At 43.1% G+C, this 26,392-nt stretch overlaps 2 protein-coding genes across 2 annotated transcripts in view; both read right to left on the bottom strand.

Annotated features, from left to right (window-relative positions):
* ANKH (ANKH inorganic pyrophosphate transport regulator) overlaps positions 1-26,392 on the bottom strand; it is a 172,382-nt gene that overhangs the window by 81,850 nt on the left and 64,140 nt on the right. The window lies entirely within an intron of this gene.
* On the bottom strand, positions 16,693-18,233 carry LOC116456934 (histone-binding protein RBBP4-like). The gene is given in 2 exon segments (XM_058430166.1): positions 16,693-17,474; positions 17,477-18,233. Coding segments are annotated over 2 exon segments (1,422 nt in total). The 3' UTR covers positions 16,693-16,809.

Here is a 26,392-nt window from a genome sequence, read left to right on the forward strand (position 1 = left end):
TGTTTAGCTAGAGCTTCAGCCAAGAACTTCACGCCCACACATGAGGTTGTGGTTCAGGGGGAGCAGCAGTCAAACGGAACCTGGTCCCTTCAGGAGTCAAAGTGACTGCTCTGTGTGGTGCTGTCCATATTTAGTGCTTCCTGAAAACCCCAAGACAACATTGGGCAAATCCAAAATACAACAGTGGTGTTTTCAGTCATCTCCCACACCCGGAGAGGAGTTTCCATAAAGAATAGGGACAAACAACCAAGCAGGGTACGACGATGTTTGGCTAACTCACCTTTCTCCTGTTGGTGTCTTCAATACATCAGGAGAAAACAAAAAGCATTTTCCTGTATGACCTGTTAGTATGAAAATATGCTCCACCATGAAAGGGTAGACTTAGTGTCATAAGACCCTCTTTGAATCCTCCTGATCTCTCACGAAACATGAAGCTTATTCACCCAGCTAAATTTAACCTCAAGATGGTAGAAGGCCTGACAAGAAAGGATTGCTACCATGAAAGTTGTAGTGTATTTAAACCCCAAAGCTTCCGGTGCCATTTAAGAATGCTTATTCCCCACCTCAATCTCACAGCTTTACTACATTTCCTAATTTTTTATACCTATAAAGAGAGATGGTTCTCAAATGATATTGCTTAGTTAATATCTCAAGATTCTGCCCAAATTTTGATTTTTTGTTGTTGTTTGTTTATTTTTTGAGACAGAGTCTTGCACTGTCACCCCGTAGAGACGGGTTTCACCATGTAGGCCAGGCTGGTCTCGAATTCCTGACCTCAGGTGTTCCGTCCACCTCTGCCTCCCAAAGTTCTGGGATTACAGGCGTGAGCCACTGTGCCTGGCTAAAATATACAGTTTCATAGAAGAAATAAGACCTAGCATTTGATAGATTAGTAGAGTGACTGTAGTTTACGATAATTTATTATATATTTCAAATAGGTAGAAGAGAATAATTCGAATGTTTCTAGCATAAAGAGAAGACAAATATTTAAGGTGATGGATATCCTAATTACACTGATTTGATCTTCACAAATTATCTCGATGCACAAAATTGCCACATAAATCCCAAAATATGTATATTATATATCAAATTTTTAAAAAGAAGTTTTCAAACATGCCTTCAGGTTTAGATTTGTAAATCTAAAGACTTAGAAAATTTATCTCAAACACCCCATTTTCAGAAAGTTACTTGAGTATGTGTTTCTACAAAATGAAAGTGTATGGCCTGGCAGATCACCTGAGGTCATGAGTTCGAGACCAGCCTGGCCAACATGGTGAAACGCTGTCTCTACTAAAAAATGGCAAAAATTAGCTGGGCATGGTGGCACACGCCTATAATCCCAGCTACTCTTGAGGATGAGGCTAGAGAATCGCTTGAACCTGGGAGGCGGAGGTTGCAGTGAGCCAAGATCTCACCGCTGCACTCCAGCCTGGGTGACAGAGGGAGACTCTGTCGAAAGAGAGAAAGAGAAGAGAAGAGAAGAGGAAGGAGAGAGAGAGGAAGGAAGGAAGGGAGGGAGGGAGGGAGGGAGGGAAGGATGGAGGGAGGGATTCTGTCCAAATTTTGAACCACCACCACCAACTCCATAAACAACAATCTGGAATACAGGTTTACATCTGGGATCCTGGGAGTCTTTTAACCAACTCTCCCTACCTACTGTCTCCCTGCTTGATAGCAGATTTTTTTTCTTGATGACCCCAGTGCCTTAACTGTGGCCGTGGATCCCGAGCAGCTCAGAATCTCCATTCCTTCTTCTGACTCAAGTGCAACTTCAAGCTGTGTCATCTACTGCCTTCCATGGACGTTTATAAGTGTGTTTATACTAAGTAAAAAAAGAGTGAAGGCCTATTTGCATTTGGACCTTAAGAAATCCAGTGACCATGATAATGATGATGACGATCTCAGCAGCTAGCACTGACTGAGTGCTCACCCTGTGGCAGACACTATTCTAAGATCTTACTTTCCCCTGACAACACTGTGAGGGAGATATTTTTATTCCCCAGTTTACTGGGGAGGAAACTGATGTATGGAGAGGCTAAATCACTCATCCAGGGTGGACACAAAGCTCAGAGAAAAATCCAGAGAGCTTGGCTTCACAGCTAGCGATCCTAACCCTCATTCTATTATACTAAAACCAAAGTAAAGTAAAACCCTTTACTTTGAATTAGAGATTATAGTTGATGCTAAATTCTGCCTACTAGCAATACTTTAAACAGAGAGGACTGGCTATCAGATCAAAGAGAACTTTTGACTAAAGACTATCTTTACAAAAAATTCCAAAGATCCTAAAGTAAATATTATTTTTTAAACATTACTATACAACAAGCCTTACGGCGTAGACGTAAAGGCTGAACTGAGTGTGACTAAAGACGTATTTAATATATCTGAGCCATGCCAAGAAAATGAGAATAAAAGAAATCAGGTCAATTATATTGTGCAATCACGACTGTGAAGCTTGGTGAAGAGTTTGAAACCTGTAAATCCAGCACCACACAGGCCATCTTGCAAAGCTCATGCACCTGCTCATTGTCACCAGTGCAGTGGGGATGCCAAGAGAACCCCTATAGCGGCCTACTGAAGATGAGGACAAGAACCTCTAGGGGCTCCTTTTGTACATGGCAGAGTGTATTATACAAGGATCTTTAACTTTTCCAAAGTTTTCTTCACTTCTCAGCTGTGGGGTTCATTTACTTCTGCGTGAGGGATCCGTTAGAACTCACTATTGGTATTTATGTAACTGGCACGCATCAAGTTTTGTGAATGAGTTCTAAGGGTCTGGGGCGCTTGATCTGGTTGTTTTTAGGAAGTGAGAGAGAGGTAAAAGCAGTCATTAAACAAGTTAGTCTGCTCAGCCCATGACCAATCTCACTGAGCCATTTGTTAGGAATCAGTAACACTGCCTACAAGTATCAGGACAAGAGAAGACACTGTGGCACAGAAGACGGTAGCCACCATTCTAACACACACACACACACACACACACACACACACACACACACACACACACCCCACATGGAGATAGGAGTCTCGGCAAAATTAAAATAGCACTATTTTACTTAATTGTGACAAGGCTGTCTTCAGCATTTGCTTTGCTGTGTGCAAATAGGAATGTCATTACCTCGCCATCCCACGCTACTGCTATTGGTTTAAATTATTGATGCACAGTATTTTAGGTGAAGTAAAATTGTCTCACTGAATTAAGTTGTTTAGAACATAATACAAGAAAGGACAAAGGATATGATCATGGCACCCCAAGAATTTGCAGAGTCAACAGTGTCATTTGTTGTAACAGCAATTTAAGAATTATATGTCCTGTATTTGTTTTGTCTTTACAATGATATCCATGCTTTATGCCTAAGGTTTTTCACCTTAAAAAGTGACATGATAATGTAATAAGCTAGAGAATAATGTGAATAAAATTAAAGTGCTTTGAAAATTGCTAAAGATGGGAAAACGAATTCATTTTTACCACTTGCTATTTCATGCATACATGATATACGAGGTAGTAAGTGCCCATGCTGTGCTTCACTCTGTAAATCCAGATTCACTGTGACTCAGACCTTGTTTCTGAAAATTAGAGTAGCTGAAGAGTTGTCTTGCTCCAGCCCTTTCACCTGCACGGGTAAGGAGACCAAGGAGACCCAGTGAAAGGAGGCAGCTTTGTCCTCCACCTTGCCCCCAGCGCCCTGGGGGGATGCTGCAGCATCAGAAGGCATATTTGTTGGTGGAGTACATGAATTCATCCAAGAAACATTTACAGATCCCATGAATAGTAACAACCTCTTACATACGCAGTACTGCACATTCTTGAACATGACTTCACGTTACCTTATTGGTTTTATCTAACAAGGTAACAAGGTAAGTTTTATCTAACAATATAAGAGGGTGAGAACTGAAAATTCCCACGATGTGGATAAGGAAATCGAGGCTCAAAAAGATTCCATGCCCTGCCCTAGGTTCCTGGTTAATATATAGTGCTGCCGAATAGAACCAGTGAGATTGCCAGCCTGCCTGGTGCTCCTTCCTCCACACCTCAACACTGGACTGAAGAGGGTGGGGCAGTGCGGGCAGGATAAACACGTCTCTACCATCATCAGGCTGGCAAAGCTGGTGAGCGGTGGTGCATGGCCTCACACAGAAATGCTTTATTACCTGCCCAGGCAATTAAGTAGGAAAAATAATTATCACTAAAAGAAGTGGCTATTTTAAAGTCATGGCTACCTAGTTTGGGGAACTGTAGTGCCCTCATAAAGAATGTAAGTCATGCTGTTGGAGACATTTCCCTCTAAACAGGGTAAGGAGCAGGGTCATGGTATCTAGTGACAGAGTGTTGGCCTGGCCAACCTCTACCTGGAAGTCTGGGTAAAGAAATCCTACAGGACAAGCAGTGCAAGAACACTCCCAGGACTGAAGCTTCCAAGGAGCTCCCCAAAGAAAAGGAAGGTATCTCAGTGATGGATCACTCTTCTCTGCCTTCTAATTCTCACCTAAAATGAGCAAGTGAGGCCCTAGAAAAGGCACTTGCTGAAGTTAGTACAACCCCCAATCAAGGCTGCAACAACTCTGGACAGGGGAAGATTTGAGATGTGCCCACCAACAGCAGGACAGTGGACTGTGGAAAGTACTAAATCCTACCAGGTGATATGGTTTGGATATTTGTCTCCTCCAAATCTCACACTGAAATGTGATTCCCAGTGTGGGAGCTGAGGCCTGGAGGGAGGTGAGAGGATCTTGGGGGTGGATCCCTCAGGAGTGGTTCAGCACCATGGTGATGAGTGAGTTCTCGCTCAATTCACGCAAGATCTGGTTGTTTAAAAGGCTGGGACCTTCCACTCCTCCCTCTCTTGCTCTCACCATGTGGTTTGCCTACTCCCCGTTCACCTTCTGCCGTGATTGGAAGCTTCCTGAGGCCTCCGCAGAAGCCAAACAGATGCCAGCACTATGCTTCCTGTACAGCCTGCAGCATTGTAAGCCAATTAAACCTCATCTCTTCTCATTATAAGTTACCCAGTCTCAGGTATCTTCTTACAGCAATGCAAAAACTAATACACCAGTTGAAACTAAATTGAAACTGTTATTTTAAAACATTATGTAGGAAAATTTTAATATAAATATGTTAAGAGAAAAACTCTCTTTTCATTCTAATAAAACTCCTTAGTATATGTTTATTATTTAAAAGTAATCTGTATTGGCAGGGCACGGTGCCTCATGCCTGTAATCCCAACACTTTGGGAGGCTGAGGTGGGTGGATTACGAGGTCAGGAGTTTGAGACCAAGATGGTGAAACCCCATCTCTACTAAAAATAAAAAAAATTAGCCAGGCATGGTGGCAAGTGCCTGTAATCCCAGCTACTTGGGAGGCTGAGGCAGGAGAATGGCTTGAACCAAGGAGGCACAGGTTGCAGTGAGCCGAGATCACACCACTGCACTCCAGCCTGGGTGAGAAAGTGAGACTCCATCTCAAAAAAAAAAAAAAAGTATTCTGTATCAAGGAGAAAAAGTAAAAAAACAAAGTCTATTTTCTTTGTCTTTGATGGCACATTCTTGGGTCTTATTAGACTGATATCAGACTCATAAACTGTGTCACTCCCAGTATAAAAGAGACAAAACTATAAACTTCCTGGAAATAAATTAAAATAGTAGTTCCTAAATAAAGAAAACCACAGCATTTTATTAAAGCTCATAAAATGAGACCTGAATAAACGGAGAGGCAAACTACGTTCCTTGATGAGAAGACGTAATGTCATAAATATGTCAGAGCTCTTTCTGAACTCATTGGTAAATCTGATGGCGTTCCAGTCAGAATTCTAGTGATTTGCATTTTTATTTGGACCTGGGCAAAATGAGTTTTAACTCCACATAGGAGAAAAACCAAGAGAAATGTGATAGAGGAGACTAGTGAGGGGCACTTGCCTTAGCAGATATTAAAGTAACTACAGAGAAGCCGGCTCCCAGAAGAAGCAATGCTCATAGGGCACAGACACATGAAAAGATGCTCTGCCTCAGCCAAAGTCAGAGAAGGAAAAACTGAAACAAGATTGTTGTCAAATTTTAAAAATTAAAATAACTGCTAAAACCTAGCGCTAGCAAAGACAAGGAGTAATGGGAAATGTCAGATAGTATTGGTGGGTGTGTAAACTGCTATAATTGTGTGGAAAAGGAATATATCAAGAGATATTACAATTAAAAGTGTGACAACTCCTTGACCCAGTAATCCCCCTTCAGAAATCCATCTAAACAAAAGCCCCAGTACACAATGAAGTGTACAAATAGACGTTCATGAAGGTGTTCTTTGTCATGACACACAGCTGATAATAATCCATGTGTCCACCAACATAGGAAAGGTTAAATAATTATGGTTCATCCAGAGGGCAGAAGGTCACCCACCAAACATGAAGTGAAAGTCAATGTACTGAAGTAGAAAGAGGCCCAAGAAACAGGCCAGGTGCAGTGGCTCACGCCTGTAGTTCCAGCACTTTGGAAGGCTGAGGCGGGTGGATCACCTGAGGTCAGGAGTTTAAGACCAGCCTAACCAACATGGTGAAACCCTGTCTCTACTAAAAATACAAAAATTAGCCTGGCATGGTGGCGCGTGCCCGTAATCCCAGCTACTTGGGAAGCTGAGGCAGGAGAATTGCTTGAACCTGGGAGTTGGAGGTTGCAGTGAGCCAAGATAGTGCCATTGCACTCCAGCCTGGGCAACAGAGCAAGACTCCATCTCAAAAAAAGAGGCCGGGCGCGGTGGCTCACGCTTGTAATCCCAGCACTTTGGGAGGCCGAGGCGGGCGGATCACGAGGTCAGGAGATCGAGACCACAGTGAAACCCCGTCTCTACTAAAAATACAAAAAAATTAGCCGGGCGTGGTGGCGGGCGCCTGTAGTCCCAGCTACTCGGAGAGGCTGAGGCAGGAGAATGGCGTGAACCCGGGAGACAGAGCTTGCAGTGAGCCGAGATTGCGCCACTGCACTCCAGCCTGGGTGACAGAGCGAGACTCCGTCTCAAAAAAAAAAGAAAAAAAAAGAAAAAGGCCCAAGAAACAGTGTTAAGTAGAAGTAAGTTGCAGGTCAAACAATATAGAATATTCTCATTCTGTTAAAAACATAAAAAAAAAGACCCTAAAAAATGTGTGAGTATATTTGTATGAGCAGAGAGACAGCTAGAGACTGACATACACCAAGCTGTTGATCCTGGTTATTTTTTAAGAAGTGGGATTAAAAGGGGCAGGAATGGGACAATTATTAACTTGATACACTTCTGTATCATTTTACTTATGATAAAGAGCAGAGCAGATGCTACTTTTATTAATTTAAAATGAAAAAAATGAAAGCAACTTTATCAAGGCAGACAAAATAAATGAAATGCCTAATTTTCTAGGGTGCAAAGCCAAGGAAGCACCCAGTAAAGCAAAGGTTGACAGGTCACTGGTGTGCTTTGAGTAATCACCTGTGATGGCATCATAAGCAGAAGCCTCCCTGCTCATCTCACTTGAAAAACACTGTGAATTCCGATAGTTTGAAACACAAGGCTACATAGTAGGAGTTATGTGCTGGTCATAAGACAGCCGTGAGGCTCCCAAACCCACACCTTCGGCCATGAGAAAAGAGGAATCTTCTCCCTGTTGGACTCACTTTCCTGTTAGTGCTGGTTTAAGCCCTTCATGACCTACTTCCCTTTTTTGGACTTCAGCACCTTAATCATGATTGGTTTACAAATAGGTAAAACGATTCTAACAGTCTGATTAGAGCATGAAGGCATTGAGTCCAGTCTGCTGGGTCCAAGAAGGGTTCTTGGAGCCCTAAAAGCTTATCAGGACTGTCAGTGCTGCCCTTGTTAGAACTCTAAGTTATCAAGGCCAACCTCTGGATTTCCTAACTGTGCTGTCTTCACCCCGACGAAATGCCAGCAGAATGGCTTCCTCTTGTCTTCTGCCCATCCACTGAGAATAAGGTCAATTCCTTCCTCCCTCAGGAAACCTCCTTAACCCGCCTAAGCCACATGATTGCTCCTGTCCCAGGGATTATCACTGTCATGTATTTACTCAAAGAACTACTTCATGTATTCACATATACTTCATGATTGTGGTGTATCTGCCTGGCACCATCTCTTGGTTGATGAATGTGCATGACGTGGTGGCCAACCTGTTAACTTTTTATGGCCATCACATCATGTACATTGTTCATGAAAGAGCATGGTGTCAGGCAGATATGACACACACACTAAGTATATCTGAACATTTCTTTACATCCCTCAAAGCCTTAGAATTAGGGGCTTGTATCTGATCGTTAGTGACTAATTAATTGCCGTAAGGATTAGGCACTTTCGTATGACAAGAAGGAGGATGAAGTCAGGAGCTGAAGATGGAAAAAGTGGTGGAGAAGGCTGTAGAAAGGCAGAGAGAAATACACAGAGAAGGACTGTCACTGTAACAGGCTAAGACAGAAACACAGGGGGATAGCTACGCAAGTGACACAGGTTAATAATACTAACTGACCAAAATGAGTGGAAAGGGAACTTTAGAATGAAGGTATGCGGAATGCTCTCTGAGCAGCTATGCAAAAAGGGGGGGCCGCGGGGGGAAGGTGCTTCACATGCCTTAGTGCCAGTTGGATTCTTTGGACATAACTACATCTAAACTTATTTGGGCCAGGCGCAGTGGCTCACGCCTGTAATCCCAGCACTTTGGGAGGCCGAGGCGGGTGGATCACCTGAGCCCAGGAGTTTGAGACCAGCCTGGCCAACATAGTGAAATCCCATCTCTACAAAAATACAAAAATTAGCCAGGCATGGTGGTACACGCCTGTAGTCCCAGCTACTCGGGAGGCTGAGGCAGGAGAATCGCTTGCACCTTGGAGGCAGAGGTTACAATGAGCCGAGATTGCGCCATTGCACTCCAGCCTGGGCGACGGGAATGAAACCCTGTCTCCAACAACAACAACAACAAAAACAACAACAACAACTCAGTTAGCATATATACCATAGTATTTATATAAGAACGTAAGAATGGTTCCAAACTCAATGTTAGAATTGTTTTACAAAGTCTGACTTTTGAGCTTCCCCACGAGTTAAATGCATTTTTTAAAAGCGAATTTAACATCCTTGCATCACATTTAGGTCCCATTCAACTATCCTAAATTCATGTTGTACTTCCAGAATGGTGGTGATAAAAACAAACAAACAAACAAACAAACAAAAAACAAAGCTCTACGTCTAAGCTGTGTCTATCTAGAAATTTTCTAAAGTATTCAGTGTTTGGCTTGGTAACCTCTCTTTAACACTAAGGAATAAACCACAGTAAATATTTCTTTCTATTTTACTGAAAGTAAAAGGGAATCTCCTAAAATTACTGATTAACTTTCAAGATGGCAAAGTGCAGATTTTTAAAATTGTACTTTAAGAATAAAACAATGATAATTTTGGACTGTGAGCAGTACACATTTTCTCTCTCCCTCTCTTTCTCTCTCTTTTGAGACAGGATCTCACTCTGTTGCCTGGCTGGAGTGCAGCGGTGCGATCTCGGCTCACTGCAACCTCGATTTCCGGGCTCAAGTGATTCTCCAGCCTCAGTCTCCCCAGTAGTTGGGATTATAGTTGCGTGTCACCATGCCTGGCTAATTTTGTATTTTTAGTAGAGATTGGGTTTCACTGTGTTGTCCAGGCTGGTCTCGAACTCCTGGGCTCAAGCAATCTACCCGCCTCGGCCTCCCAAAGTGCTGCAATTACAGGCGTGAGCCACCAGGCCCGGCTCACATTTTCATTTAGTGTAAAATTAACAGCTCCGACAATACAGTTTAGTCTGCTTTAAAGTAAGTCTTATAATATCTTCCAATTCCCCAATATAGAATATGATGCTTCTTCACAAGTTAAAATGCATTAAGATTTCTACTCCACCTCCCTCCTCACATCATTCTAAAAGTACAGAACAAAAATGTTTCTCCATAATTACTTACTTCCATATGAAGATAAAAGTACACTAAACAGATAAAACATGACATAAACTACTATATCACCTAATTTTTAAACCCCTCAAACACACTTGGAACTTAAGACTAGTCCCATATGAATGTGTTCTTGGCTGATGTAAAAAATGAAGAATTAAAAGAGAAAAACACAGATCAGGGAAAAACAGGAAGTCCCAACTTTGAAAAACACTCAATCTACCTTCCATGCAAACCACAAAAAGATTAGACAAACTAAGTATTTGTTGACATTGGCTGTAAATTTTGAAAAGGGAGAGAACATTAAAATATATCTGGAGTGAGACTCAAGTCACTTATTCACTGGTTCTTTTCTTTTTCTTTCTTTTTGTAAAATATAATTTTAAAGAAACTGCTCCGTGGAAAGCTAAAATTATTTTTCATATTCATCCCTGAGTCTCACTCTGTCACCCAGGCTGGAGTGCAGTGGTGTGATCTCGGCTCACTGCAACCTTCGCTTCCAGGGTTCGAGCAATTCTCTTGTCTCAGCCACCCTGAGTAGGGCGGACTATAGGCGATCGTCACCATGCCCAGTTAATTTTTTGTATTTTTAGTAGAGACAGGGTTTTGCCATGTTGGCCAGGCTGGTCTTGAACTCCTTATCTCAAGAGATCCACCTGCCTTGGCCTCCCAAAGCACTAGAATCACACGTGTGAGCCACTACACCCGGCCAAGATCCAGCTCTTTTCACACACCCTCCTGTGTGCATTAGGGCCTGTGCTGGGCATTTTCTTATGAGTTCTCTCACTTCATTAATCCTACTGAAAAACCTAGCAAGGTAGAGAGTCTTAGCTCTTGTGAAGGACAAGATGATTGAGACACATAGGGAAAAAACGATTTACCCAAGGCCATAAACCTATTAGTGGCAACATTGGGACTTTGGCCTCTAAATCCAGCCACGTAAGCTGGAAATCACGTGGACCATTAGGTTGATATCTGAGTTTCCCCCTACTAGCTGTGTTATCTTAGGCCCCTTCGGGTGCCTGGAGAGGGATGTGAAGAACCTTAACTCTGGGGTGGGTGCATGAGCTCAGTCTGAAAGAGGTGGCCATGCTGACCCAAACTGCCTGACATGTCATGACTCCTCATTCAGCAGGGAGGTGAGGAAGAGCAAAATGAAGAACTGTGATAGTTGCTTGGTGATTTCCATAAAAAATGCAAAGATCTAGACTCAATGAAGTAGTTTCAAAAGCACCTTCTATACCAAGTCTGTCTGCTGCCTACCCAAGCTCCTATGGCTATAATAAGCCTTTTCTTAGCTTCGTTTTCTTTTTATACGAATGGTTCCCTTGTTGTAAAAAAAAATGCATAAAAATTGGTTTTGAATAAATCAGCCACCCCAAAGTCAGCTTTTGACTTTTGCCTAGTCAAAAGCTAAGCAAAATCAAGCCCACTTACTACTCAATATTTATCCTCATTGAATTTGACAGCTTTGGAAGGAAAGCGCCCAGTGTGTGCAAAGAATGCTAGTTTTGCATTTTCAAAAACAGCTTCCAGTGATAGCTCATGAAGTCAAAAGTCTACCCCAGCCTCTCCCTGGAGAGCCCTCCCAACTTTTACCTTCTACTCCAGCAAACCTCTGCCACACAGGTGCAACTTGAAGGGGCTCATCCAGCAATTGCTTGGCTAAGAAGGATTTGTTCAGTACCTGTTATATGCCTCGTACTCTACTAGGCAAGAACCATGGACCACACACAAGAGGTTTAAAAGTTGGTCCCTGCCTTCAAGGAGGTCATGATGAGAATATGGAACAGGCACAGGACAAAAATGGTGGTACTGATTCAATCAGCAAGAGCAAGCTGCCTGTGCTGAAGATGGTGAGGGTCCTGAATCCCTTGGGATGAGGGTGGAGGGCTCTGAGGGGGTACAGGGAGTGCCAGAGCTCAGCCTGCTCTGGGCTCAGAGAGGAACAGAGGCTGGCTCAAGGAAGCGTGCATGGAGTGGAGAGAAATTAGGTCAGGTGTCTAGAGTCGACTCCCATTATACTAGGCAGGGGAATTTAGATTGGATATGATTCCGATAGGAAAGGCTGCAAGCTTGTGAGTGGAGGATTTATGAAGAACAACCTGGGAAGAATGTGCCTAGTGGACTAGAGTGGCAAAAAACAGAGTCAGGAAACCAACTCTTGCCAGAGTGGCAGGGAAGGGGTGCTTGGTCTGGGACCCAGACTGGTGATGATGGGACAGGAGGGTGAAAGCCAACATTTATTTGGATGTGAGAACTAAGATCTGTTTCTTATCTGCTGCCAGTGGCCCTCCTCCCCAGGTGAATCTCCCTCACAGTGAGGAATGGACCTCCTTCACCGCTCTATCTAGGCTGATGAACACTGATGAAAGGAAAGAACGATTTGGGGGTTTCTAGCTGAGGAGGCAGCTGGGTGCTGGTGAACACAGCTAAAAAACACTACCCAGAACTGACTACTCATCCTTGAAGTTACGTGAAATAAAAATAAAACAGGGCTGGGCACAGTGGCTCACGCCTGTAATCCTAGCACTTTGGGAGGCTGAGACAGGTGGATCACCTGAGTTCAGGAGTTCGAGACCAGCCTGGCCAACATGGTAAAACCCTGCCTCTACTAAAAATACAAAAAATTAGCCAGATGTGGTGGCAGACACCTGTAATCCCAGCTACTCGGGAGGCTGAGGCAGGAGAATCGCTTGAACCTAGGAGTTGCAGGTTGCAGTGAGCCAAGATTATGCCACCACACTCCAGCCTGGGCAACAAGAGAGAAACTCCAACATATATATATATAAAATTTATTTATATATATAATTTATTTATATATTATATATAATTTATTTATATATATTATATATATAATTTATTTATATATAATATATATAAATAAAACAACAGTTACAACAAAGCCTAAAATAAAAGAGAGGTGGGCACTCTTACCAAAGTTTAAGGAGGGAGGGATGCGTCAGCAGAGCCAGGCTGCCTTGGACTTGGTCTGCTTTGACCCTGACATCTAAGGGTTCTGGGGCTGGAAAGAGGCCCACGGAGACACTCTCCGTTGCTGAAGACCCAGCGAGGACTCACCTCTGCCACTCAGTCATAGCCAAAGACCTAACCCCTAAATGTCCCTCAGCCATGGTAGCTTTGCCTAGTAGCTCTTGGGTATTTCTCCAATTCCCAGGAGCTACGCCCATGTGAAACTGGCAGTGTGTGAGGACTGCAGGGGATCAGAGGCAGTGAGACCACCGGACACCCGGTGGCCGGTTCTCTGGCGAAACAGCAAGGTAAGTGGGAAGAGGCTGAGTAACGTGAGATGCACCAGGGTGAAGAGGCAGGATAAACAGGCAAAGGGCAAGCAGCCAGGCCGCGAGTCTTGCAGGAATGGTGGCTGCAAATCTCAATGGTGCTGTTCTCGCCTTCACTGCTGCAGCTCCTCTTGCCCTGGAGAAACCCAATCCCAAGTGAGTTTGTCCTGGAAGTTTGCAAGTGACACCTAACGGCCCAGCCAGCTGTGTGGCCTTGCGGGGGCAGTAAGCAAGGCCCTGGCAGGAGCATTTCCCTGCCCTGTTTGCTCTCTCGTTGGGCAGTAAATCCTCTCCCTCATCATTTGCTATCACTGCATTTCTGTGTGGCTGACTGTTAAACAATGAATGGGGCGACCGCCCACTGGGAGAAAAATGTTTTTCTCTAAGTAGAAGAAGTAATGCTATCCACTGATCCATTCTGGCCTGCAAAGCAAATGTGTTTGCTAAGCCAACACTTATCTGATGGTGAACTTCTGTTGGGACAAACAGAAATATCACTAAGATCTCTTTACACTGGTGAGAACCAAACCTCGTAGGATGCAGACAGAGTCAATGCGACTAACTGCATGGCTTTATTCTCCAGGAAGTCCTAACAGCTTTGGGCAATAAGGCATTGTTGGGAAGTGTACTGGGAAAGCCAGCCTACTCTAGAGCAGCAGAGCCTATCTTCAAAGGACATTTATTTTAGCCACAGAGGAGACCTGGAAAAAGCTGAATTTCTCATGCTGGAACTATACCCTGCAGCTTCCTGTGTGCCCAGCACTGACCGTGAATCCATGATGTAGCTATAGTGGGGACCACAGAAAGGAGGCAGGTGAAGTGCAGAGAGGGGCCCTGGCCATGAACGTGGGCTAAAGACAGCTCGGGGAGCACAGGGAGCATGTGTAAGGGGCTCTGGGGATGTTCCATTGAATGCCTCTTCTCTCCCTCTCCTTTCTTCTTTCGTATCCTAATTATCTAATAGTTGTACTACCACAGAAAATCCTTTTGCTTACTGTTGGATCACAGTCTTAAGATAAATGTCCCCAGGTTTACTAACTGCTCTAATTTGGAAATGTGCTGTGGTGAAAAGCTGACTCCCAAAGGCAGATCATTTCTTCCAGTACTGTTCAATTATTTTTCCCATAGAGGTGACAAACTTCAGAAGCAGATGAGAGAGCTTGCTGCAAGTCATATAAGAAGCTTGCTCCTGAACAGATGGGGTCTTGAGATTAGTAAACCAACATGTGGAATTGACTAGTTGTTTTGTTTCCTGGAATGATGTTAGGGTTGCACTGAGTGCTGCATTGCCCTTCGAAGAAATATATACGGCATTTGCCTCCACGCAAGGTGAGGCAATGAAAATTGAATTCCGTTGGTGCTTTGGAAGGCATGGTCTTGTGTTTTCCTTTGCTGTACTGTGTCTGTTCTGAGATAATGGAAGTAGGAGGTGGTACACAGAAACAATATGTGCCTGGCACTACTTGTCTGAGTGACAGAAAAATGCCTGGATGCAAGTCTGGCCCAACGTGCATCCACCCACAGCATCTCACTCATCACACATCACTGCAGGCAGCTGCTCTTTTCGGAAGCTGATCCTTCACGTGTGTGCCCAGAAACATTTTCCATTTTCTTGGTGGCATGCTAATGGCAAAGCAAAATCTAGTTGCTGACTTGGAGCCATTACCACCAGCCATGAAAAGGTAGTCAGCAAAAAGAGAGTGGAAAAAATTTATCTTCAACAATGGTGGTAAAATCCAATTGTGACCTACTAAACAATGGTGTTTATTACTTGAACAGTGAACATTTTCTGCATTTGGAAAAAAAATAGATGCAGCTTTTATTCTGAACTAGAGAGATCCCTATAATAATACGTTGTGGTTCTTAAACTCATCTTAAGTTAAAATAATCCCCAAATCATGTGTAATTGATGGATAGGATGTAAAAAACCAAGAAGAAAAAATTCTGGACTCCTTCAGCAAACCTTCACCCTTTTCAAATGAGAACTATATAAAGGATGCTGCAAAAGCAGATTAAAAGCTGGGTGCGGTGGCTCACGCCTGTAATCCCGGCACTTTGGGAGGCGGAGGCAGGTGGATCACTTGAGACCAGGAGCTTGAGACCAGCCTGGCCAACATGGTGAAACCCCATTTTTAGTCTCTATTAAAAACACAAAACAATTAGTCGGCGTGGTGGCACATGTCTGTAATCCCAGCTACTCAGGAGGCTGAGGCACAAGGATCAGGTGAACCTGGGAGGTGGAAGTTGCAGTGAGCCAAGAATACACCACTGCACTCCAACCTGGGTGACAGAGTGAGACTGTGTCTCGAAAAAAAAAAAAAAAACAGATTATAGCCCAACATATATAAAAGCAAATATCCTAAGATAAGCTCTGAGACCGTGAGGCTGGTTAATTATTCCTTTTGCAACGTGACACCTTTACTAGTGTCCTATTTGGAGCCTTTGACAGTTAAAATTATTTTGAACATATTTTCCTTCCCAATTGTCGGAGTAGATCTTAGCTGAAAAAATTCTTTTTGATGTGACATTTTTACAAAGAAATTTGTATCTGTGCCTTTTGGGTACAGGCATATTCAGACCTTGTTTTATTGAGCTTCACTTTCCTGTGCATTGCAAATGTGTGTGTGTGTTTTTTTTTATGTAGAAAAGCAATTTATTCCATTTTAAGCACTTACACAGTTAGTCATGGAGAGTAACAGGCCTGCTGGTGAAACAGCCCAAAATGGAGATGGCATCAAACTAGTGGTCAAGGACTAACTCCTAAAAAAAAAGCAACTCTTATCAAGGATTAATTTAATTTTTAAAACAAACACAAGTTACTGATTCATTCTTCTCAACTTGACAGTCTACCTGTGGTATAACTGTCAGGTAAAAACATACATCTTTACAACTTGGTGGTCCCAAGTTAAAAAAAAAAAACAAAAACACCAACAAAAAAAAACACCATTTCACAGACAGGAAATAAACAGCACGAAAACCTCTCAAGAAATATACTAACGAGCAAAAATATATGAATATATGGGGAAAGAGGAACGTGTTGATTTGACTTAACTGAAGAAACCAAGAGGAAACTGGTCTATGTATGAAAATGTGCATCCTGGAAAGTCAGGTGTCAAGATTTTCGAGTAGGAATCTATATGACTTGAATCTCCCCTATTTCCTGAATAAAATAACATCTTTCAGTATTTATACTTCAGAGCTCAGACACCTACCTCATTTGGCTCTATTCCTTACTCACTCTAGCCTTTACTTAAATGAGTCTGAAAAACTTGGGGATATAGCATAAGAAGAAAAATAATCACACATAATATTCCCCTTTCTGTAGCTACTTTAGACCTGGGTTACTAGAAAATTCCTGAAGAAAATTTCAACGTAAGTCTGTAGCTTTTTTGAATCAAGCCCCCCCATTAATATTTAGAAAACACCCACTGTTTGGGCCAATAGCATTATCGGTGGTACCTATTATATAGAGGGATGGCTGAATAAAGTCTGTCTCAAAACCAGTGTTAAATCACTCTCAGGGTTGAGAAGAAAAAAGCGGAGTCTAAAATCACAAGAAGTAAAGACATATCTAGGACCCTTGTCCTTCTGAATCCATACTTCCTTCAGGGTCTTCATCATTGTAAATGTTCTCTGCCATTTGCCACACTTGCATGATATTGTCTTCTGATACAGAACAAATCACCCAAGGTTCACTGGGATTCCAGGAGAAATCAGATATCTTGACAGTGTGACCACCATGAATAAACAACAACTCTGGTGGCCCATCTTCTGCATTTTCTGGGGATTGTTCCTCTCCAATTTTGCTTAAATCCCAGACATTCAGTCTGCGATCAGTACCACTGGAAGCTAAAATAGTCTCATTGTGAGGTGACCACTGAACCTGGACTATTTCATCCTTATGTGACTCAAAGGAATGCAACTTAAGTTTCAGATTCCTCAGATCCCACAAGGCAACAGTCTTGTCAGCTGATCCTGTGGCGAGAATGAACTCACTATAAGGATTGAAAGAAAGGCAGTTCACTTCAGCAGTGTGAGCGTCAACTGAGTGGCTTGGTTTGGAAGTATTGTTTGAACGAGTATCCCAAATCATAAGTTTCTGATCATCAGCAACTGACACAAACAGAGACTCATGGAGTAGATGCCAGGAAACATCTTCTACTACTGCCGTATGCCCTGTAAAGATGGTCTTCGCATCTACCACTTTTCCCTCCTTTGGAACGGCACTGATGTCCCGTGGTCATCTGAAGCACTAAGTAAGTGCCCACTGAGATTTAGGTTCCAAGAAAGCCCATAGCCTTCCTTCTGATGTCCACGGAGACGCAAGTCTGGGTTGCATTCTCCAGAAGGATCTGGTTTAGAAGGATGTTTTGTATAGTCAAAGACAAGAACATCACTGGAAGGAGTCTTTGTAGCGATGATACAAGGGTTCTGGGGCATATAACGGACCCTGTTTACTTCTCCTTCATGGTTGATCTTGATTTCTATTTCAATTTTTCCACTAACTGAACCAAAACCTCCAAATTCTCCTTTCTCACTGTCGTAGTGTGATGCATCAAACTCAGCATCATCATTAGGGAGTTGCACACTGGCTATAACAAGATGGTTTTGTTCATCCGATGTGTGTGTCCCCAGGACAAGTCGATGAATGCTGAAATCTTTTCCTTCTGGTCTGGTTACATCTGGAAGCCACTGGGCAGTTAGGCTGGGCCACTCCAGAGCATGAGTCATCACCAAATCATAAAGAAAAGGGGTGTTCTTTTTCCATATTTTGTATTCCTCGTTGATCACTCCTTCTTCCACTGTGTCGTCGAAGGCTGCTTCCTTGTTGGCCATGGTGGGCAGGCGAGCCGGGGGAATCCTGGGGTCGAGCGTTGTGGGAGGGGCAGGGAGACTGCACGTGCTCACTCTGTGCGCGCGGCCTCTTTTTTTTTTTTTTTTAAACAAATTGAAGGTTTGTGGCAACCCTGTGTCAAGCAAGTCTATTGGCACCATTTTTCCAAAAGCACATGCTTACTCTCTGTCTCTTTGTGTCACATTTTGGTAACTCGCAATATTTCAAACTTTTTCCTTATTATTATATCTGGTATGGTGATGTGTGATAGGTGATCTTTAATGTGACTATTTTAATTGTTTTGGGACACCACAAACTGCACCCATATTAGATGGCAAACTTAAAAAATGCGTATGTCCTGACTGCTCTACCCACTGGCCTTTCCCTTCTCCCTCGCCTCCAGGCCTCCCTGTTACCTGAAACAAAACAATACTGAAATTGGGCCAGTTAATAACCCTACAATGGCCTCTAACTGTTCAAGTGAAAGGAACAGTCACACCTCTCTCATGGTAAATCAATAGCATTGCTTAGTGAGGAAGGCTTGCCACAAGCTGAGTTAGGCCGAGAAAGCTAGGCTCCCTCTATCAGTTAGCCAAGTTGTGCATGTAGAGGGAAAGTTCTTAAAGGAAATTTAAAAATGTTACTTGAGTGGATACGAGAATAATAAGAAAGTGCAACAGCCTTATTGCTGATACGGAGAAAGTTTGAGTGGTCTGGAAAGAAGATCAAACCACCCACAACATTCCTTTAAGCGAAAGCCTAATCCAGAACAAGGCTCTCACTCTTGAATTCCATGAATGCTGGGAGAGGTAAGGAAGTTGTAGAAGAAAAGCTGGAAGCTAACAGAGGTTGGTTCATGGGGTTTGAGGAAAGAATCTGTCTCCAAAATATAAAAGTACAAGGTAAAGCAGCAAGTGCTTATGTAGAAGCTGCAGCAACTTATCCAGAAGATCTACCTAAGATCACTAATGAAGGTGGCTACATTACACAACAGATTTTCAAGGCAGACAAAACAGCCTTTTATTGGAAGAAGGCACCATCTAGGACTTTCACAGCTAGAAAAGAGAGGTCAATGTCTGGCTTCAAAGTTGCAAAGGACAGGCTGATTCTCTTGTTAGGGGCTAATGCAGCTGGCGACCTTAAGCTGACACCAATGCTCACCATTCAGAAAGTCCTCAGGCCCTTAAGAATTATGCTGAGTCTACTCTGTCTGTGTTACAACAAAGCCTGGGTGACAGCACATCTGTACACAGCATGGCTTACCGAAAATATTTTAAGCCCACTACTGAGACCTACTGCTCAGAAAAAAGATTTCTTTCAAATATTACTGCTCATTGACAATGCACCTGGTCACCCAAGAGCTCTGATGGAGAGGTACAAGGAGATTTATGTTGTTTCAGTGACTGCTGACACAACATCCATTCTGCAGTCCATGGATCAAGGAGTAATTTCTACTTTCAAGTCTTATTATTTAAGAAATATATTTCATAAGGCTAGAGCTGCCATAGACAGTGATTCTGCTGATGGATCTGGGCAAAGGATAGTGAAAACCTTCTGGAAAGAAGTCACCATTCTAGATGCCATTAAGAACATTCCTGATTCATGGGAGGAGGTAAAACTATCCACATTAACAGTCGTTTGGAAGAAGTTGATTTCAACCCTCATGGATGACTTTGAGGGGTTCAAGACTTTAGTGGGGAAGGTAACCGCAGATGTGGTAGAAATAGCAAGAGAACTAGAGTTAGAAGTGGAGCCTGAAGACAGGACTGAATTGCTGTAATCTCATGATCAAACTTCAATAGATGAGGAGCTGCTTCTTATGGATGAGCACAGAAAGTGTTTGAGATGAAATCTATACCTGGTGAAGATGCTGTGAACATTGTTGAAGTGACAACAAACGACTTACAATATTACATAAGCTTAGCGGATAAAGCAAAAGCAGAATTTGAGAGGATTGATTTCAATTTTGAAAGAAGTTCTACTGTGAGTAAAATGCTATCAAACAGCATCTCATGCTACAGAAAAATCTTTCATGAAAGGAAGAGTCAACTGATGTGGCAAACTTCATTCCCGTCTTATTTTAAGAAATTGCTACAACCTGCCCAACCTTCAGGAACCACCACCCTGATCAGTCAGCAGCCATCCATACGGAAGCCAGATCCTGTGCCCGAAAGATGATTACAACTCTTTGAACGCTCAGATGATCGTTAGCATTTTTTAGCAATGGAGTATCTTTTAATTAAGGTATATACACTGTTTTTAAAGTCATAATATATTGCACACTTAATTGACTATAGTATAGAGCAAATATAACATTTCTTTTTTCTTTTTGAGACAGGGTCTTACTCCTTTGCCCAGGCTGGAGTACAGTGATGTGAACATGGCTCACTACAGCCTTGGCCTCCTGGGCTCAAGCAATCCTCCCACCTCAGCCTCAGGTAGCTGGGACCACAGACATGCTACCACAACACCCGGCTAGTTATTTTATTTTTTGTAAAGATGAGGTCTTGGCATGATGCCCAGGCTGATCTCAAACTCCTGGGCTCAAACAATCCTCCTGCCTCAGCCTCCCAAAGTGGTAGGCTATAGGTGTGAGCCACCACACCCAGCCCAAACATAACTTTTATATGCATTGGAAAACCAAAAAATGTGTGTCACTTGCTTTCATGCGGAATTTGCTTCATTGTGGTGGTCTGGAACCAAAGCCACAATAGCTCCAAGGGATGCCTATATAATTTGATGTACATATCTTGGAAGATTTAACAGAATTATTGGATTAAAAGGTTTCTTACCTGATTGTTTTAGTTGTCTCTTATCTTTATATAGAACCCTATGAGATGCCTTCTTGATCTATAAGTCCTTAAATTCCCCATGACCTCCCTAAAAACAAATCCCACTGCTTCCAATCCTTTCCCAGTGCCTACCCTGATGATTACCAACACTCATTCTAAAACAGTCTAGGTTTGGAAATGGACAAGCTAATGCTATGTTACTGAAAGTATACTCTAAGGAACACTATTTCTTCCAGATGTTAATAGGTGCTGTGTATAAAAAACTCTTTATGTTGAAATAACTTTAGAATAAACAAAATTAAACTCTTGGTTTTTTTTTAGCTATAGAATGTCTCAAAGACTTTGTCAATGTATGCTAAAAATCTCCAAAGGGATGGTGGCATTACAGAACTTAACAAATGTTTTTTTCCTATAGAACCTTGCTTTTGAGGTTCATGTTACAAAATCCTCCATGGGACATTTTGAGAAATGCTGCCATGACATCACCTCTACTGTGACATGAAGCGGGGTGTGGGTAAGTGGATCCAACATGAAAACAAGAAAACGGAACGTCTGTGTCAGTCCTTGAAAGCTCAGCTCTTGACTTTCACCTGTCTTCTCATTCTACACATTCTCTAAGACATTAGTGTGTCATGAAAACAATTTAGAACATTACAACCAACAATTTTTATAAACAGAATAGAAAAATGCCATCATGCATGCAGTGGGGAAACGTCTGTTGTAGGAGTGTGTGTGCACTAACATGTCTGTAGACTGGGCTGCAGGACAGGACGCATTTCCTACTGTGCACTGCTGGCCGCCATTTCCTCCGGAGATCTCTCATCTACTCCTACAGTTTCAATTCCTTTCTTCCTGTCCACAGTGCCAACACCAGGTCAGTGTTCCTACCTGACACTTCTCTCCTTAGCCTGAAATAGGCAAAGTCAACTGCCCACCAGCTAGCGCTCGTTGGGTGGCTGGCAGGTGCCTCAATCTCAGTGTGTTCAGAAATGAACTCATCATTTAGTCCCTGACACTCCACAAGGCTGCTCCTTCAATGCTCTATTTCTTAATGGCTCTTCTCACCGAGACTTGGCATTATCTCTGACGATTCTCTCTCCCCTATTCCTCTATTTTCAATCAATCACCTTGTCCAGTTGATTCTGTCTCCTATATATCAATTATATCCATCTATCACTTCCCAGACCCACCGCCTAGTGCAGACCAGTATTACTTCTCATGGAGTTTGCTGAATCCCTATTACTACTTGATCTCTCTTGACCTTATCGTTGTCCCCTCAAGTCCATTTTGCTTCACAGCTGGAGGGATCTCTGAAGATGTGGCTCTGACCCTGTCTCTCCTCCACAGCTTCCCATCATCCCTTGGCCAAATCCCAGTCTCCTTAGTTTTTCTTTTGAAGCCCTCCATGGTCTGGTCCCTCACCTCCTCTTCTTCTCCATTCTAGATTCTGGACACAGGGTGTCTCCTTGAAGGCTACAGATTCTTCCCTCTCCCTCAGCCATCCCATTCTCCCTCCCTCCCGCCTGCCTCCCCCTGGCTGCTCCTATGCATCCCTCGTCTCAATGTCAGCTCCTCTGAAGCCTTTCTCTGATCCCTGGGCTGGGTTAGCTCCCCACCCCCATTCCTTCTCCTATAGCATGTAAGCTGCCCATCATGATCCAATCATGGCTTACTGAATTACTTGGCACAGAGTAGGTGCCCAATAAAGACTTGTTGAATGGGAGCATGACTCTCACCCATCTTCAAGCAGGGATGTTAAATTAACCAACTTGTTGGCTCTGGAACCAACTTGCAGAGTGATGTCTGATAAATACTGTAATCCTCTAGCTTGGCATCTTCCATACCGTGAATTGCTATCCATGGTGGGTCATGAAATCAGTGTGATAGGTCATATCCAGCATGTAAGCATATTTTAGTTGTTTAAATGTTGGTGGGTGTATACTGGGCTGCAATGAAAGAACTATTACTGTGTCAGGTGGTGGAAAAGTTTGAAAGCCCCTCCTGCAAATCTGTTTCCTTAGATATGGGCTGAAGGCCACAGACTTCTCTAAAGGTCTTTAGTCTCTATCTCTTTTTTATTTTATTTTTATTTGTTTATTTATTTTTTGAGAAAAAGTGTTGCTCTGTTGCCCGGGCTAGAGTGCAGTGGCACGATCTCAGCTCACTACAACCTCCACCTCCTGGGTTCAAGCAATTCTTGTGCCTCAGCCTCCTGAGTAGCTGGGACTACAGGCACGCACCACCATGCCCAACTAATTTTTGTGTTTTTGGTAGACATGGGGTTTCACCATCTTGGCCAGGCTGGTCTCAAACTCCTGATCTCAAGTGATCCACCTGCCTCAGCCTCCCAAAGTACTGGGATTACAGGCATAAGCCACCATGCCTGGCTGCTATCTCTTTCTTAATTTTTATTTTCCTCTTTCGCCTTACATTTTTATATTTTACACTTCTTCTTCTTCTATACTCCCTTGATCTTAGCAAAATCAAGGTCTCAGTTTACTCCATGATCTTGGCGATATGCAGATCTAGCCCCTCTCCAGCCAAGTGCTCTTTCCTGAGCTCCTCTCATGACGTCTCTCATTCTACATGTCTAAAACCAACAACAGCAACCATAACTATCATGTGTTATTGGCAAGGAATGTGGGAAGAGCTTTATCATTTGGTCCTGTGATCACCTTACATAGCAGATTCTATTAGTTCTCTCCCCCCAGGTTGGCTTTTTTAGACGGAGTTTCACTCTTGTTGCCAAGGCTGGAGTGCAATGGCGCGGTATCTGCTCACCGCAACCTCCACCTCCCGGGTTCAAGTGATTCTCCTGCCTCAGCCTCCCGAGTAGCTGGGATTACAAGTGCGTACCACCATGCCTGGCTAATTTTTGTATTTTTAGTAGAGATGGGGTTTCACCATGTTGGCCAGGCTGGTCTTGCACTTCTGACCTCAGGTAATCCACCCGCTTCAGCCTCCCAAAGTGCTGGGATTATAGATGTGAGCCGCCGTGCCTGGCTAGTTCTGCTTTTCTACAGAGATAAAGGAATGGAGGCAGAGAGAATTTAATTACTCACCCCAGGTCACACATTGAGTGCCCATCTGAAACCTGGTCTGCAATGTATGTCCCCAGCTCTGCGCCTCCGCCATCAGAGCAGCCCTCCCACCACACCATAATGGCTCACTTGTGTCCGTCAGTTGACAATTGAAAGTTCCAGGTATTTAGGCATCCTCTTTCCTTTGTGCTCCCTGCACCCAGAACAATTCTAGGCCCCAAATAAGTAGTGTTGAATGGCAGAATGAATGAATGCGTCAAAGTCTATGACTGACTGGCAGGTAATAGGCTGGGAGAGTCTGTGTCTACTTTATGCTTCCTTTGTTTCTTCTGTAAAAATAATGTGATTGTCAGTGATGGACTGAAAACTGTTGCTGGAGTCTCACAGAGGTTGAAAATAGAATAAAATGTTGCGAAACCCCTGCTGACTTCTCTAATTAAGGTATACTCTTGCTAGGTTTACAACTAGAGTTGAGGAAATGGATACTTTCTATGTGTTTTGAACAGAGAAATAAAGACTCTATCAGCGCTCACTGGCATTTCAAACAGAGTGAGACTGGATGGGGAATCCCCAGGCATAGGATTTGGTTCTTTCTCTGGCACAACTGGCTTTGGGATATTAGAGTAATCACTGGGACGCCCTGTGTGAGTCTGATGGCCTCTAAGGTCCTCCAACAACGTGATTCTCAATGTATTTGTATGGCAGCTTGAGGTAGCTGGAGACGACCAAGGTTTGACTCTACCTTTTCTTGCTGTGGTGGTTAATACTGAGTGTCAACTTAATTGGATTGAAGGATACAAAGTACTGATTTTTGGTGTGTCTGTGAGGGTGTTGCTGAAAGAGATGAACATTTGACTCAGTGGCCTGGGGAAGGCAGACCCACCCTTACTCTGGTGGGCACAATCTAATCACCTGCCAGCAAATATAAAGCAGGCAGAAAAATATGAAAAGGAGAGACTGGCCTAGCCTCCCAGCCTACATCTTTCTCCCGGGCTGGATGCTTCCTGCCCTCGAACATCAGACTCCAAGTTCTTCAGTTTTGGGACTCAGACTGGCTCTCCTTGCTCCTCAGCTTGCAGATGGCCTATTGTAGAACTTTGTGATCGTGTAAGTTAATACTTAATAAACTCCCTTATATATATGTGTGTGTGTGTGTATGTGTGTATATATATCCTATAAGATATATATGTATATATACGTGTATATATATATGTATACGTATATATACATATCTATACGTATATATACATATATATCTTATAGGATATATACACACAGATATATATATACACATACACATAATATATATTATATCTCCTATCCGTTCTGTCCCTCTAAGAGAACCCTGACTAATACACTTGCTTTAGTTGTTTATTCTAAGGTATCTTTTTTATATGAAACTTGCCTTATTTTTCTTAGTTACCTTGTTGTTGTCCACAGACTCAATCCATACATTTCTTTCCCTGTTAGACAGTCGCTCACACTGATTACCTGACACAATGTTATTAAAGCTGGATGCCTAACGGCCCTGTAGATGGTTCCAACCCACTGCAGAGACATTCACCTTCCCTTGCCACTCGAGGGTATGACCACTCTCACACTGGAGAGCACGCACTGCTGCTGCCTCGATAAAGCCGGACTCCTGGCCTCACCAGGTGTCACTCAAAAGGCTATTTCAACTGTGCTTCGAAGTCTGTGCTTCTAACTACTCTGCTTAGCACTGAAGGAGGTGTTTTGGGGCGATACATATAACATTAACAGGGAACTTCTGACTTATTCACAATTGAGATGGGAAGAAAGATAACTGTATAAAACTTGTACACATAAGGAGACGTGGAGCAATATACAACTCAGGTGCAACTGTGCAAGAATAATTTTCAATTCTTCCACCCTTCTGCCACTTCAACACATTTGTTCTGGAAAACACTAAAGGTACAGACTGCCTAATTCAATAGCTGTTGAATAAAGTGAAAACATTAATCAGTTAAAGAGAATTATCTCCTATGCAGCACCTCTTGCCCCTCACAACCTGCACCACCCCCAACCCCCCAAAAAACTCGAAACATCTCAACATAAAACACATTTGGGTGGGTGAAAAAAAAATACCCAATCCATAGAAGCCTACTGCTTAGTCAGGGCTAAAACAAGAGACTTTAATGCTTTAAATGGAATGTTGACCACAATTTCAATAATTGCCACTTAATAATTATCTTGGAGTCCAACAGAACCCTCCCTGCAAGGCAGTCTCTGATGAGTGTTTGCTATTTTATCCCCATTCACACTACAAACCCTTTTTCTAGGTGGTCAGGGGAGTGGCTGTGTCTGTGGCTGTGGTAGGAGGTCACACTCCTCCTGCTCGAAGGGCAGGGGTGACTGTGGACCATCAGGAGAAGAGCAGGCGAGTTCCTGTGTGTGTTTTTCTTGGAGGCCGTTCTAATGGGAACCGGCTGCGGCGGCTCTTCTATTACGTGTGATCAGTCCTTAGGC

This window comes from Hylobates moloch, unplaced genomic scaffold (assembly GCF_009828535.3).
Source record: "Hylobates moloch isolate HMO894 unplaced genomic scaffold, HMol_V3 SCAFFOLD_17, whole genome shotgun sequence".
Classification (NCBI taxonomy): Eukaryota; Metazoa; Chordata; class Mammalia; order Primates; family Hylobatidae; genus Hylobates; species Hylobates moloch.